Source organism: Exophiala spinifera, assembly GCF_000836115.1.
Source record: "Exophiala spinifera strain CBS 89968 unplaced genomic scaffold supercont1.5, whole genome shotgun sequence".
Lineage (NCBI taxonomy): Eukaryota > Fungi > Ascomycota > Eurotiomycetes > Chaetothyriales > Herpotrichiellaceae > Exophiala > Exophiala spinifera.
In genome coordinates this window covers 2514188-2530136 of record NW_015622517.1, presented here as the reverse complement: position 1 = coordinate 2530136, position 15949 = coordinate 2514188, and the positions used below count along the sequence as shown (strand labels likewise).

The 15949-nt window shown below is 50.7% G+C and overlaps 5 protein-coding genes across 5 annotated transcripts; 3 read left to right on the top strand and 2 right to left on the bottom strand.

Annotated features, from left to right (window-relative positions):
• Nucleotides 1-401: 401 nt before the first annotated feature.
• PV08_07485 (uncharacterized protein) lies at nt 402-6286 on the bottom strand (the record flags this gene model as incomplete). Its single annotated transcript, XM_016381815.1, has 5 exons — nt 402-786; nt 901-3406; nt 4003-6067; nt 6119-6185; nt 6240-6286. The coding sequence occupies 5 exons, from the start codon at nt 6284-6286 to the stop codon at nt 402-404; spliced, it is 5070 nt and encodes a 1689-aa protein (XP_016234917.1).
• Nucleotides 6287-6690: 404 nt separating this feature from the next.
• PV08_07484 (NADH-ubiquinone oxidoreductase 30.4 kDa subunit, mitochondrial) lies at nt 6691-7636 on the top strand (the record flags this gene model as incomplete). Its single annotated transcript, XM_016381814.1, has 2 exons — nt 6691-6883; nt 6936-7636. 2 exons carry the CDS (start codon nt 6691-6693, stop codon nt 7634-7636), a joined length of 894 nt encoding a protein of 297 aa, XP_016234916.1.
• A 484-nt stretch (nt 7637-8120) lies between these two features.
• Nucleotides 8121-9299, top strand: PV08_07483 (uncharacterized protein; the record flags this gene model as incomplete). The annotated part of the gene is made up of 2 exons (XM_016381813.1): nt 8121-8248; nt 8315-9299. The coding sequence occupies 2 exons, from the start codon at nt 8121-8123 to the stop codon at nt 9297-9299; spliced, it is 1113 nt and encodes a 370-aa protein (XP_016234915.1).
• Nucleotides 9300-10691: 1392 nt separating this feature from the next.
• On the bottom strand, nt 10692-11761 carry PV08_07482 (uncharacterized protein; the record flags this gene model as incomplete). Its single annotated transcript, XM_016381812.1, has 2 exons — nt 10692-11365; nt 11497-11761. The coding sequence occupies 2 exons, from the start codon at nt 11759-11761 to the stop codon at nt 10692-10694; spliced, it is 939 nt and encodes a 312-aa protein (XP_016234914.1).
• Nucleotides 11762-12731: 970 nt separating this feature from the next.
• On the top strand, nt 12732-15221 carry PV08_07481 (uncharacterized protein; the record flags this gene model as incomplete). The annotated part of the gene is made up of 1 exon (XM_016381811.1): nt 12732-15221. One exon carries the CDS (start codon nt 12732-12734, stop codon nt 15219-15221), a length of 2490 nt encoding a protein of 829 aa, XP_016234913.1.
• Between the last annotated feature and the right edge of the window lie 728 nt (nt 15222-15949).

The following is a 15949-nucleotide window of genomic DNA, read 5'->3' as shown; positions in this document are numbered from 1 at the left end:
TCCATAACTATTCCATGCAGAATACAGAGGTCGACAGCTAAGTATGCTCATGTCAAGTCAATATCGAACATGAATACCCTATCCCTACTACCATTGCTTATACCAATACCCATATCATATCGATCCCCATCTCCATCTCCATACCCATACTCGTCCTTATGCTAAGCATGGATAATCCGTACCAAGTACTCGTACTGCTACCACATGCAAGTAAGCAGACACCAAATCCCAAGAGGTCTATGGCTGGTCCTTTCAATAAACACACACACACACACACACACACACACAATGTAACCTCTCCACACCTGAAAATACACGTGAACTATGCATTGCTCCAGCCTTTGTTGATACAGGAACAATACCACCGTCTCAGTCACTGACTCAGAGTTCTCAATTGACCTTCAAAAATTCAGCGGTCCCTTTATCTCCACGGGCAATTGAAAAGTGAAAAGAGGCTCGCCTTGTGGTTCTGGTACTGGCAGGTTACCTGCCATATAGTATCGGGTCCTCACGTATGGCGTCAGCTCAGGAACTGTCCACTCCACCTGAGATGAGGTAGTCATTCCATTGACTGCAGTCGTGGGCACGGCCCGCTTGTCGTTCTGTTCTGCCAGTTGTTCGGCTGCATCTCGTTGCTCCTTTGTTGCTCGGGCATATGAATCAATTATCCTCACACGCTCACAGAACGTTTCGCGAGTGGCCTCGCTGATCGTGAATCTGTGAACAACACTTGATGCCGGCCCGTAATGCTTCTCACTCTCATGGTATCGAGAAGGCAATGCATACCTGGTAATTGTCAAACTGTTTGATCCTGGCTGCGTCTCCATCAAGTGCGAAGAGTCCTCCACTTTCGAAGCTGGCGAAGAGATTTTATCGTCGGGTTTCTAGCCCTTGACTAACCCTTCGCGATATCGCGCAATATCCTTGCTCTTCTTATTCCACATCTTCTCAAGTTTTTCCATGTCCTTCTTCGCTTGCTCTAGCTCCTTTTGTTTCTCGACCACACGTCGTTGAAGCGAATCTTGGTCCAGAACGCGAAGATTAACAGCAACGTTGGACGTACTACTTTGCCCCGGGCCTCCATGTCCAGTTCCGCCAGCATTGTTATCTGTTCGCGACGCCGATGAGGGTTGTGGAGCAGATGTGCCAGGCATTCTAAGTGGTGCTGTAGTCTTGGAGTGCGGTCCCAGTCCTGGGAGAGAGGTGAACCTTCCACTGGCCGGGCGTGGTGGATTGTCCCACGCACCAGGCATAGTGACATGGTCTCGAAATCCGCCTTCGGGATCATCTTCGAGTCCTTCATCATCAAAGACCTCTTCGTCGTCTTCACTAAAGCCGAGCTCGCCATCAAACTCGTCGTCTTCGCCGTCATATGGTTCGAATTCATCATCTTCACCCAAATCACCTTCGCCTTCACCCATGACCCATACTATTCCATGTCGTTCTCCATGTCGGCTAAGTCGGTCCAGACCACCTCCAAGGTTGGTGAAGTCGTTCGGTTCCAGAACGCCGAGTCCGGTCATGGTGCCCACGTCACCGAACTCTGCCATGTACATCTGTCGACGCTCCTCGAGCTCAACAAGCTTGGCCTCCTCATCCGCGGAGAGATGTCGGAGGACCCACCCATTCGGTGCCACAAAGCATCGCTTCAATATATCATTGGCCCGGTCGCCAGCATCAGCGACACTGACCGCTTGACTGTCTCGAAGAGACTGTTTCTCCTTGATAGGCAAGTAGACATACCCGAAGGCCGAAGTCGCACTGTGGCCAGTCGCATCCAGATATTCTTGTCCACGGCGATTGTCAGGTGGCAACTTGTACGTTGCTGTGTTGAAGTTTTGAGGATTTAGCCATGGATGATCTTTAGAGAGATCCCCGGACTGAATCAAAGATTGAATTATCTTTGGCATTGGCGAGACATGTTCACCTAGCAATTTCTGTACGGTCCCAGTGCTGTCCGCGTGTTCTGCAGCTTTCCCTGCTTCATTGTACAGATCACGGAGAGTATAAGGCTTTTGTACAACCTCTTCCAATTTTGGCGCAGGCTCTTCTTGAGGCGTCGAAGGTGCAGGAGAAGGGATGGCTTTTTCTACCTTTGCGGCGTGGTTGCTTTTCTCCTTCTCCTGTGTTTGGAGTGGTGCCTTTTTATTGACAGTCTCTGCTTTCGCCTTTTCGACGGGCTCTTGCTGTTTCGGGATCTTTGTCTCGGCTACGCTGGCTGCTGTATTGTTTTCAACCTTTTTCTTCTGCTTCTTCTGTCTAGCAATGACAGGGGCAACTTCTTCAACAACTGGAGTTGTGGAGGTGGTTGCGGACTCGGTGGTTTCAGATACCTTCTTAGCCTTCTCTTTGCGATCCTTTTTCTGCTGAGCCTTGGTCTTGTTCCGTTCGGGCGCTGAGCCAACAATGCTAGGAGGTGGACTGCTCGCTCGCGAAGCGTCATGGGATAGTCTTTCTGATATTGCAGGGGTCGATGGTCTACTGTGCTGGACTGAAGACAGCGACGGTCGTCTGGAGCCTTTCTTCCCCGCTGAGATTGGAGGGAAGCCACCCGCTTTTTCCATGGCCAATGATGCTGGAATTTGCTCAGAAATTTTCGACGTCGAACCTGTGGTCAGTCGCAACGTCCTAGGTCTTGACACTGACTGTTTGGATGCCTCCGAAGGCGTTGTGGCAACCGGTGTAGAGGCCCGAGGGCTCATCGTCCCCGGTGTTCCTATGACGCTCGAATCTATTGTTGGGGTCGAAGACTTTTCGGGAGCAGAGCTCGGGGCATGGATACCTGTTGCAGGGCCAGCCGGGGAAGGGGGAATTTCAATCTTTCCTGGTTTCTCACTGCTGTCCTTTCCCTTGCCCTTCGTGGTGGGCGACTTGGAAGGGGATTCATCATGCTTTGCCAGCTTTTCTTCGGCCTTCGTAGATAAGTCAGCCGATTGACTGACTGTGTTTTTGGACTGTGAGGGCCGGAGCTTGGGCGATCCTAGACTAATTTCACTAGCTTCGTTTCTCTGCTTTCGAAGGCGAACGCCTGAGTTTTCGACGTCGGTATCCTTTTTATCCTCCCTGGGGGTCTCGGAGCGCTTTGTTTGAGGCGTACTTGGACGGGGACCTAGTGGAACCAGAGGGACAGCAGGAGCAATGGCTCCCGAGGCTCTGGAGACACTCCTTTCAGCAGGAGTCTGTGGACCGAAAGGTGATTCATGCCGTGAAAATGGCGGGTGGGCGTGGGACAACTCAAACCCTGGCGGAATCTTTGGAGTCGATATTCGCTCGAAGCCGGGAGGAACTTTGGGGGTAGATGATCGAACCCCAGAACCCAAGCTATGGTGAGATGAGACTCGGGAATGCAAAGGCGTTGGCTGGGTGTCCAAGCGAAGAGGCAACGGTGGAAAGTTCTTTTCGTCTACTATGGGACAAGTCAGCGACACGTCCATGAAAGAAAGAAGGAAAGAAATAAAAGCGAAGCGGTCGGCTCGGCACAACGGCGGGTATATAGGACTGGACGACACTGTCGACAGTAACGCTCTCGCAACAGGCATCTCGGCTCATCCAGCATGTCTACATGATGGTCATACAAGCCCCTGAATGAAGTGTAAGAAAATCATTTTTGATCTGCCTGACCATGTAGACTGGCCAGAGAAGGGAACTAACATACATAAAGTTGCTGTGGTCGTGACCGGAGACGATGGGGTGTCTGCTGAAAATGAAAAGGCCGTTGCTGACAGAATAGGTTGTGGTAGCATTTACAATCGCACTCGATATGACCGTAACCCCATGCTGTTGACGCCACTAAGCTTTCGCCATCCAGCTACTGACTTATGCTTTGCTCGGTGCACCGAGAAAGAAAATTGCAACCACCAACGCCAAACATAGAAACCCAAGCAAAGTAGAAAGGAAAATCCTGTCATAAATGAAGAACGTCGTGTGATCACCATCGAGAATACCCGCTGCTGCCGCCGCCGCCGCTGCCGCCGTACACGACGCTTGTCTGCTGGTACCCACCTTGTTGACCTCCAAAAAGCCCCTGCCCTGTGGTGTTGCCCTGGTGCATGCGAGTGGAGACTATGCTCGGGTCTGCAAGATGCTCTACACCGCCTCCTGAAGAGGAAGTGTTAGCATGTCTGTGCTTCTTCCCCTTCTTCCTCTGCTTTACAAGACCAGGGTCTTGGTATGCTCCTTGATATTGACCATACAGCTGGTTTAGGACGCCAGGGGCAGGGGCTGGTAATGGAGGTGAACGAAGGGGATTGTTTTGCAAAGAAAGGAGTAACTCACGCTTAGAAATCTCATGACCCTGATTTGTCCCACTTCTATTCCTCGCATAAACCTCAGCATTTGTGTCTTTAGAAGCACCGAAACCCGGGTTCGTGAAGTTTTGGCCATGCGCGAACATGCCGCCACCGCTCACCGGAGGGGTTCCAGCAGTAGGCAGGCCAGGAGGTGGTCCCTGAACACCACTCGAATAGAAGGAGGACTGGGTCGATTGAAATCGGTTGGCGTTGCTGGTCTTGGCATCGTTGTTGAAGTACCGTGAACCATGGCGCTGATGATTGCTAATCTGTTCATATTGAGCTTGACTGTATTGAGGACCACGTCTGTCAAAGTCGGACATCTCGAAAGCAGTGTTTTGACCAAGGCCTGGGGCCTGACTGCCACCAGCGTTCAGAAAAGCAAGTTGCTGTCGTTGTTGAGGGGTTAGACTGCGGGCATTATCGGACGTTTGAGATGGACGACCGATTGCGCCACGGGCCGAAGAACTTCTAGGATCGTCTTCAGGTTCACCTCCCAGCGCGAGGCTCCCGGCTACCATGTTGTCCTCATCGAGGGCATCTTCGGCCGTTGACGTGGCCTGAGCCTCAAGCTTGGCCTTTGCTTCGGTTTCATGCTTCAAACGTTCAAGCTCTTCTCTTTCGCGCATTGCCCGGCGTTTGAGTCCACCATAGGGGTCAATGAAAGGTGGCATGTCAGCAACAGCAGCTCGAACTTCTGGGCTGAGGCAAGAGTCGTCGTAATTGAAAGCTGCATATGGGGATATACTTCGCAAGACTGACTCGAAATGTTCTTGAATTGGATCGACTGGTTTGGGTTTTGGTTTCGAAGTAGGTGGTGAGGTCTTGGTGGGCACTTTCTTGACGGATGTGGCCTGTGATGGTTGGCTTGTAGCCTCTTTCGTCTTGGGCTCGTCGGCTTTCTGAATGGCTGGAGTAGCGTGGACCATCTGAGGACTTGGGGTAGCACGGCTATTTGCTTGACTTGCTCGTCTCGTTCGAGCCACAGGAGCATTGGCATTGGCCCAACTTGCCGTGGACGGAAGTGCCGAACCATCGTGACTGTCCTTTCTACTATTTTCGTCGTCTTTGCTACTCTGCCGTACCATAGGTTGAGTGACTTGAGCAGCAGATAACGGTCTTGCAGGGGGGACCACTTGGCTGGACGTTGGTCTAACTTTCACGCCATGCGACTCGTTCTGCAAGGAGCTGTTTTGGCCATCTTCTCCAGTCTCGTGCAAGAAGCTGCAGTTTTTGTTGTTGCAAACCTCGCCGCGCAGGAAAGCGGAACAATATTTCGTGGTTCCAAACTGAGCCCGCAGGACCCGATCACCGTTGAGAGAGCCATCAACACTGTTTATGCATGTCGCCGCATCTTCTTTACGTGCATATGTGACGTAGACACCAATGCCCTGGCTGGTCACTCCTGGTTTTGGCTTGCTGACAACAATCTTTTCGATCTCGCCGTACTGACCGAAATAGTCTGGACCACGTAACGTCTGCAGAAGAGACTGCTCGTCCTTGACCGATGGTATCAGACCAATGACATAGACGAGGTTTTGTTGTTTGACTCGAACACCAGCTAGGTTCCGTCGTACGGAAGTCTCGATCTCGCGTTTCTCGGTTTCTTTCCGTTTAGCAGCTGCCTGCTTCTTGTTTTTGTTCAACTGGTCAAGCTTGAACTCCTCTGCCGTAGGGATCTTGTATTGGATCGTCTTTTCATCGTACGGCCGTCGGCAGTTGGGGCAGGTGCTCTTATCGTTCAGGACTTTCAAACTATTGAAACAGAACTGGCATATCTAAAGAGGGGGTTAGCCATGGGATTACGAGGAACAGCATCAAGGACGTACCTGGTAGCCGCAAGGACACGGTCTGAAATTCTTGTCGGAAAGATCAAACTCTTCGATACATAAAGGGCTGTAAAGATGTCAGAATTCGGACTTCAGCCGTCGACTGCAAAGCCTGACTTACCATGTCTCTTCGTCATCATCGATGACAGTATCCTGCGATCGACTCATATCGGTGAATATGATGATATTCTGATAATGTGAACCGCCTCTTTCGACTCCAGCACCACACGTCGTAGATGAAGAATGTTCTCCATGCACTGTTTAGTAGTCTGGATTGCTGGCCACAACGCGTGGAGAGTTATTACTCGTCCGGTAAGGAATGCAAGGCGATGGATTTGGGATACTCGTGGACGAATCTTTTGGATGAAAAGGCGATTTGCTGAAAACGTTCCTGGTGAGGCGAGATTGCAGATGCTTAGAATGTTCTTTCCGCACCCGCAAGGTGACGAGACCGTCCTAAGCCCAAAGAAGACTAGTGTTGTAGCGTTCTTGGCTGCGCTCGAGAAGCTTCATGACCTCAAGAGAGGCTTCACGTCGTCTCCGAGGCAGATGAGGTAGACCAGGCGCACAATATGGCTTCGACAAAGACAATGTTGCGCCTGGCAAGCAAGAGGCCGCTCATTGGAGCTCATCAATCGGCCAAATGCGTTCAGCGCGTGTCCATCTCTCAATCGGCCAGGTTATGCGCGGAAAAGAACAGTGAGCAGAAGCTGCGAGAGGCACCTGCAGATCTGCTCTCAGAACTGCGAAAAGCTCCCAGACCGCGTGAGTTGTCCTTGTCTATCGAATGCTTCAGGGTCACTGACTGAATGTATAGCAATGGGTAAGCTGTCTGCTCCCATCGTCAACGACGCCGACAAGTATGCCGATAAAGCACTGCCACTGCACCAATATGGACAATATCTCATGTCTTGCCTTCCGAAGTACATCCAGCAATTTTCTGTATGGAAGGACGAACTCTGCATCTACATTACCCCCACTGGTGTGATCCCAGTTTTCTCGTTTCTGAAAAACCACACAGCCGCGGAGTACACCATGGTCAGCGATATTACTGCAGTCGACTTTCCCACCAAATCCAACCGATTCGAAGTCGTCTATAACCTCCTCAGTGTCCGCCACAACTCGAGAATAAGAGTGAAGACATATGCCGACGAGGCAACTCCCGTTCCTTCCATCACTAGCCTCTACGATGGCGCAAACTGGTACGAGCGGGAAGTTTACGACTTGTTTGGTGTCTTCTTCACTGGTCACCCTGATTTGAGAAGAATCATGACTGATTATGGCTTTGATGGACATCCGTTACGAAAGGATTTCCCCTTGACTGGATACACCGAGATTAGATACGACGAGGAAAAGAAGAGAATCGTGGTTGAACCACTTGAGATGACGCAAGCATATCGTAACTTCGAGGGTGGCACAAGCGCTTGGGAACAGGTCGGCCCTGGCGAGGACCGGACACCAGAGCAATTCAAGCTACCCACTCCCAAGCCAGAGGAAAAGAAAGAGGAGAAGAAATAGAAGCAAGTCGGATCCCGCCAGCGTCAAAAAGGAGCTGGCACAAAGACTAAAATGGCCTTGTACATACGAATGGAGTAACCTGATTCGAATAGTGAGAAGCATTTCTGCTATTTCAAGCTGATGAAGTAATTCAGGCTCTAGTGCTTGACCTCTGGTCGAGGGTAGACGTGAACCCGTTATGCTGAACTCAGTTGGAATGCTTTCTTGATCAGAGGAATGAGTGTACTGGCTTTGGAAATACCGTCATGAATCAAGTCGCGATACCGTTGAAATTACAATCCTCGTGGATGTGAAGCGATGTCGATAGATCGATTGTGGTCTGGTTGAATGACGCGCGGCATTTGACCCGCGTGCAGTAATGACCATCTTTTATACCGACTGGCTGATAGGCACAAGGCGTCATCATCATTCTCCCACACGCCTCTGAAATCTACCGACGTCGCAACAATCATCGTAGCTGACTGCTTCCCCAGATTTACCAGCCATGGCAACCTCGTCTGCGTCGCCCAAGCCCAACGTGGGGATCTTGTCCATCGGCGACATGGGTGTTGGTATAGCCCGGCTTCTCCGCCACCATCACTACAAAGTCTACACCGTCGGGGCAGGTCGAAGGTAGGCTGGAGTCTTGCCAAAATTTGCATGGCGGAAATCATTGACAATGAGTGTGCCTCATCATAGCCAACATACTCTCAACCGTATAAAGTCGGCACAGATCAAGGCGCTTGATTCAGACGAAGCACTCGTCGCCGAGTCCGATATCATCCTGAGCATCGTGCCTCCACGAGACGCAGTCGCCACGGCCCAGAGAGCACACCAAGCATGCAACGCTCACGCAGCCATCAAGCGTAGACAGGAAAGGACTGGGATCGCTCGGAAGCTGACCTTCATTGACCTCAACGCCATCAGCCCTCGCACCACCAAATCCATCGGCGCGTTGTTCAGTAGTCCGCAGCTTCCATCGTCGCCAGGAGTTCAAGGCATCACACGATCATTCAGCTTTCATCGTTCGGACTCTGAACCTGAGCTACCGCCTATTGAAATCGACTTTTTCGACGGCGGCATCATTGGCGGCCCGCCGTCGCTTCGCGAAGACCAGACGTGGAAACGTCCGTCGATCGTGTTATCTGGGCCTCGACTTTCCGAGGTTCTTCCTTCCGAGTTTACCGAGCTCCTAAACGTTCGTGTTGTTGGGAACACAATAGGACCGGCCTCGGCACTCAAGGCATGCTTTGCGAGCCTGAGTAAAGGCATGATCGCTCTGAGTATCCTGTCCTTCACCACTGCTCATCAAGCCGGGGTTCTCCCTGCGTTGGAAGAGCATCTGAAAGAATTCAATCCAGGGGCGCTTGCTGCCGCCAAAAGTGGACTCACGGGTATGCCGCCCAAAGCCTACAGGTGGGTCGACGAGATGCGGCAGATCAATGAGACTTTCATGGAAGAAGGTGGGTTTGGAAAGGACGTTCTAGGCGAGACGCATGGTGTGTTTGACGGCATCGCGGAGGTCTATAAGCTCATTGCGGACGACACGGTGCTCGGGGAGGAGAGAGTTGAAAGCAGGAAGCGAGGCACAGAGGTGAGTGATGTAGTAGAGTGTATCGGGGAGGGAATCAAGGCGAAGAAGAGGAAGATCGCCGGTGAGGACTGGAGAAGAAACTGGGCATGAACACAGGCTTTGATATTGGGAAAGAGGAGCAGTCTAAAGTTCTAGTAGGTGTTGGGTAGTGCGGCGTGCTGTATGCTGTATGAAATCACTCAAGGACCCGAAACTGAGCAACATCGATTTGTTCATTGTTCAAGTGCTTTGTACATGCAGTGTCTATTGTCCGCAACCACAGGAACCCTACCGCCTTTCAGTGTCTGCGTCTTGCTTCCACCTGTATCCGCGGGTTAAGCGGGTGTTGCTCTTACTGGAGAAGTAACTCTGAAATCTCCATCCCGTGCAGTGTCCTGGCATCCCATAAGCTTGGATTCAGCTTCGTCAGGTCTACCAGAAAATTCTGCAGTTGATCTTGAGAGATGTCTGCCAGATGATACCCATCAACGAGGGCGAAGAAGTCTGCTTACATCCGAAGCGAAAGATGTCCAAGACATAAGTTCCTGATGTTGACGATGCTCGCGTGCGAACATCCAGTGACTATGACGAATCCTTTGGCCTGCAGTTGACAGACCACTACCCCTTCATCCCTGATCTCTTCGTCTCTGATTCACATGCCCTCTTCTTGCCCTATCTCTCGGTCGAAGTACGCCACCCTGCATCCCAGTTTCATAAGATGTTGGCAGGGGCATCGGACCCGTCACGAGCAAAGAAGCCGTCGATGATGACGACGTGGGTCAGATCATATGGAATTCTGTCCAAGTCGGTTCTGCGCGATGAAACTTCAACGGCACTCGGGCGGAAACCCTGGTTGCTAAACATCACAGATTTCACTGTTGGGAAGGAGAGATCTGGTCAATCTCGTCGTTGACGATTGCCAGGACAGTCAGAGAATGGAACTCAAGCAAATAAACTCCATGTTGAATAACAGGGCCGGGTAGAGCTCTGCTTGTTTACTACTTGATCATCTTCAATCAAATCGATCTTCGATGTATATGCAGTCCACCCATCGCCTGAGCAAGTTATGACAAAGGTGCAAGCATGGTAGGGGTATTCGTCGTACTGATGCAGCAGATATTCGCGTTTCTGTGTGCGGTGTGTTTATTAGAATTGAAGAAGTATTGGCTAAACGTCAAAGAATCACTATTGTAGTATCTCCCTTCTCACTACGTCCCGAGATAAGAATAATAAACTTTTGAAATCCACCGTCATGATTGAGGTTTAACACATTTCAAATCCGACAGGTTGGTTTCTTCATTCCAATTACCAGTACACGACATTCAAGATCAGCGAATTTCCATGTTGAAATTCCTCCAACCTGAAAGAAAACTACATAGGTACTAATTCAACATCCCTGACATATGGCAACGAGAACGACCATGAGTACGCATTGCTACCACGAGGGCAACACTATCAACAACCACAACAACGAATGACATCTTTTATCGCTATCCACCATCATCAAAACTTCAAACCCAAAGGATTGGCAGCAGCCACGTAGTTGGTACGCGGTGCACTAGTCTTCTTCGATTGCGAGGGCTTAATAGGAGTCGACTTCTGCACAGAAACAGGCTTCTTCGCTGCTGCATTCATGCTTGCTTTCTTTGCATTTCCCATCGTATTGTTCTCAGCAGGCTTCTTCCTAAATGCACCTGGGTTAGGTGCTGTTGATGTTTTGTTGGTTGACGGTGGCGGCACGGAGACACCGGCCTTCTTCACGGGCGCCGCACCATTCGTGGTAACCTTCTTTGCTGCACCAGGTGGTTTTGGACCAGGACCAGGAGCAGGAAGAGCCTTCTTGGGAGTCCCTGCCTCGATCTTCTTCTGAGGCTGCGCTGACTTGTTTGTCGTCATCAACGTCTTGGATGGTGACGGCTTCGGAGGCGTGTACAGTGTCGGATGCGTCACGGTTCGCTTACCACCAGTCTTACCAGCACTTAGCCCAAGGGGGTTGTTCGCCGTCGTTGCACGTACTCCATCAGCTGCTGTCCAGTCCATGATGGCATTGCCATAGTCCTTTGCTCCGTCTCCATAACGTCTGATTGAATTGTTGATCCCCTCTCCTATGCCGTTGATGCTGTTTCCGACTGCACTCACTGCACCTCCTGCAAAAGCACCAGCGGTGGCCACGGTCCCTGACACTGTCGGAGCAAGTGCCTCGGACACTTTGCCCAACACCCACTGCGTTGCCATTATGCTGCTGCTTGGGTAGTCGTGGAGGACTTGCGAGGACCAAGCTTAGGTGGCTTTCGTCTGGCCTTCTCACTCGTCTGGGAGACTGCGTCAGTGTTGTCAACTGCCTTTTCAGGGAGTTGTCTGCGAGGAGCGAGTGATTGACGAGTCGAGGTTAACTTCTCGCGTGGTGGTGGGCGTGGGGTGCCGCTATGGTCTTCTGGCTGAGGCTTGGGCGGAAGTTTTGGGGCAGTTCGGACTTTCCACTCTGGCTTGGCCTTGGGAGCAGTATGTCCTCGAGTGGCGGTGATGTTGATAAAGTCCTTGTCAAAAAAAATATCAAAAGATACGTTAGGCATTGGGACAAAAGGGGGGTGACTCGCTCAGTCTTGAGATGTGACTGAGCTTTGAACGTGGCGAGGTTGATTCGAGGTGAAATAAGAAGAGCCAGGGCAAAAAAGCACAAAGGGGGGAAACTGATCACAAATACTAGTAAGAATGCAGACTCTCGATCTTCATATCTCGACAGGGTTCTCTTTCGATCTGTAGGACAGAGACAGACCAAGAGGTCGACGAGGGAGTGATTGATATCGACGGCCCAGGCTACTATAAGCGGGGAGGAACGTCATCCGGGGTCCAGTTGATCCGCACCGCCACAGGGTTGACATGATATTATCCTGTTTTCATGTCTTTCGCACCCAAACATCCTTGTCGCTACGCTGGTCTGGCCCAAAAAACACTAGGGTCCCTTACAATCGCCTCCAGCGGCCACATTATGATCGCCTGATGATGCCTGCATCAAGCGATGAAGCAAGGATTGCAGAGGCGGACTCTGATCCCATTTGCCTGTCACACTCAACCCGAACTGCTCCTCTTACAACGCCACATTGATCCTTGAATTCTATCACTATCCTGGGAAGCAAGGTGACGTACGAGGACTTGAGCGATAGTAGTAAGCGCTCGTCTCTCTTCGACCTATCTCCATGGTGATGACTTTACTGTCAAGGTAGGTAGGATAGCTGAGTACCCCTGAGCATTCATTTCATGGAGTTCAATGACGGGACGCTGTCTTTTTAAAACGGTTCAATACCCACTCGACTTGACAGAATTCCAGGTGTCCCTAGGAGAAGAGATACGTCAGAGGTGGCGTTCACCAGTTCAGCCCTGTCACTCAAAAAGTGTCGGGGAATTGAATACCATTCATTGCCTGTGAAACGAGCACTCGCAAGTGACAATCTGGTAACGACGACGACGAGGTATCTGACGACAACAATGAACGATATCTGTCGACGATAATATCGTCTCGCCACTTTCTGGAGACTGGGAAAAATGGCCACAGCCAAACCAGCCCTTGAGCCTGCTGCAGGCTTCTCGCTCGAATCACGGGCAGAGCGTCCTGATCGCGTACCATTACAAAAAGGACAATATTCAATCGCATCAAGAGCGGTAGCTTTATCGACATACTTTTTATCTGGAGCACTTGCTATCAATCTCTCCCAATTTTTAGGAGCCCCCCTGGCTCTGGTCAATCAAGATTGGTACAACGCATGGATTGCCTTCACGAAGCAGTCCTTTGGGCTGCTTACAATGACTCTAACTCAGACATTTGCGCCAACGAAGGTCATTGTGTCCGGCGACGCATCTGTTCGAGGCCAACTTCTCAAGTCTGTCGACGGCGACCTTGTACTCAATTTTCCCGAGAGACTTGTTCTCATCGCGAACCATCAAATCTACACTGATTGGTTGTATTTGTGGTGGATAGCTTATTGCAACGGCATGCATGGGCGGTTGTACATCATCTTGAAGGAGTCCTTGAAAAGGATTCCAGTATTGGGATGGGGCATGCAGTTCAATCAGTTCATTTTCCTCAAGAGGAACTGGGAACAAGATCGTCCCAATATGGAAACTGCTCTTCAAAAACTCAACAAGGTCACAGATCCCATGTGGCTCCTCCTGTTCCCTGAAGGTACTAACCTTGCACCGAGTACTCGTGCGAAGAGCGCCGCATGGGCGAAGAAGAACAACATCACAGACACTCGACATGTCCTGCTACCACGCAGCACCGGCCTGCACTTCTGTCTCGAGCAACTCAAGGACTCAGTCGACTATGTATATGATTGCACGGTGGCTTACGAAGGTGTATCGCGAGGACAATTCGCTCAAGATATATTCACCCTTAAGGCGGGTTATCTCGAAGGACGACCACCAAAGTCTGTGAGCATGCATTGGCGTCGGTTTGCCGTGAAAGATATCCCACTTCACAATGACAAGGCCTTTGAACTTTGGCTTCTTGCCCGTTGGAGGGAGAAAGACGTCCTCATTGAACAGTGGTACCAGACCGGTAGATTTCCCGCAGACATGGGTGTGACCAAATATAAATCTGGTAAGACACTTCGGGGCTGTGGACACATGGATGTACCCATCCGCTCAAGCCACTGGTATGAATTTCTGCAAATATTCGCCCCCATGGGCATTCTTGCCATGGTGTTGTACATCTTCTACGGCGACCTGCCACAGCGATTCTGGAAGAGTATTAATAAAGAGGCGCTCCAATCTGGTACGGAGGATGTGAAGAGAGCAAGTGCACAAGCTGGAAAGCAAGTGAAGTCTGCGTCTACTTCGCTCAGCGGCTTGACCCTCGACTCTTTCTTCGATCCCACCCAGCAACAGGAGACGTTCAAAGCAGGTGCTCTGGCGGTTCAGAAGCTGCTCAACTCACCGTCAGCACAAACTTTGCTCAACCGTGCGGATTTCATCCAGCAATTCCTCTCGGATCCGCAGAAGATGGTCACCGAGAGCATTACCGACAGACAACAAAACTTTATGCATCAACTGGCGGAAGAGGAAGCAAGGAGGCAGCACGGTCGAACAACCAGCGTAAATGGGACCGGGAGAAAGGGGTCAAGGCCAATCATGAACGGCACAACAGGTGTCAAGGGTACGTTCTGGTCTCAGCTTGATGCTGAGGAAAAGAATCGTCAAGGTTCAGTTGTGTCAGAAACAATATCAAATCAACCGACACAAAAGGGGACATTCTGGAAGGAGCTGAAAGCAGTAGAGGAAAAGAAGAATGCTCCAGCACACAAAGGCACATTCTGGGACGACATCAAGAGAGAAGAGAATACCAGATACGGTACCGTTGTCACATTGTCCAGCAACGCTTCTACGGCTGTGGCATCGACGAGTTCAACGTCCACGAAAGGAACCGCACCAAAACTTGGCCCACGAAAGATGGCTCCTCGTACTGCCGTACCGAAGATCGCCACCGCGAAGAAATCAAATACCTCTGGTGCCGGTGCTGGCACAATGGCACAGATATCAGCATCTCCCACCAAGGCAAAGAAGCCAACAAGTACACCGGTGCGAACAACCATGCCTGCCAACGCTTTAGAGTCTAAATCGACAAACGTAGCATCATCAAAAGAAACACCGAAGCCGACATCAAATGCCAGCTCTGCACTACCCAAGCAATCGAAAGCGACCACGACACGCACGCCTCCGAAGCTCGGATCAAAACCAACACCAAAACCAAAACCCATACCTGTCTCGGAATCTAAACCGTCAGCCAGCAATGCCACTGCTACAACATCGAAGTCAGGCACTGGACTGAAAAGCAAACATTCTGCTCCTCCTCCGGGCCCAAAGCCTGCACCGAAACCTTCCAAGGTCACTCCAGCTGCAGAAAATCCTGGAGTGGCAGTGAAGAAACCGGTATCGAAACAACCATCAAATACGACGTCAGCCACAGCCGCGTCGTTGACCCCGTCAAAACAGGCGACAAAGACGAATGGGCCGCCAAAGTTGAAAAGCAAGTCTTGACACGAAGCTTTTTCGCAAGATTTCGATCTCGTTCCTCGCATGTATATCCCTTGGGGAAAAGAGGTTGCAATTTGTATCGATCTTCCTCCACTCATCTACGGTACCCTGAAGGAGAAAAAGCGGAGTATAAGCCTGTTCTCTCGCACTGTACAACAAACATTCTAATGAAGCGACGATTGAGATGATAGACATTTGCTCTGATGGTAAGATGAGGACAGGATGCTGTTCTCTCGTCAAGTATGTTCCCCCAGTGGGCCCGTGATGGGGGCCGAGTCATATATGTATACTCAGATAGTCAACAATTCTGGCGAGGACTTGCACCTCGTACTCGTAGTACGCAAGCTGCTCACGCTGCGACAATGCTGTTTTGAATTCGGACTAGATGTCTTAAGATGCCCACGTGGTCTTGCTTGTAGTATTATCGCAGGTCTGAAGTTTGTTTCTGGTTCCTGGAGGGATTTCAAGATGTCTGAATGCCCTTCGTTACTTTGATAGTTGCCCCTACTTACCTGCCTAACGGTAGGTGTGTACGGGAACTATAAGTCCATGACATGATGAGTCCCCCGAAGTCAGGGACGCTATGTCTGGGTTGTCCTCCATGTCCTCTTCATCACATGTGGTCGGCAAGTGAGGCCGAGCCGCGTATGTATGTGTGTATGTATGTATGTATGTGTGTATGTATGTATGTGTGTATGTATGTATGTGTGTATGTATGTATGTGTGTATGT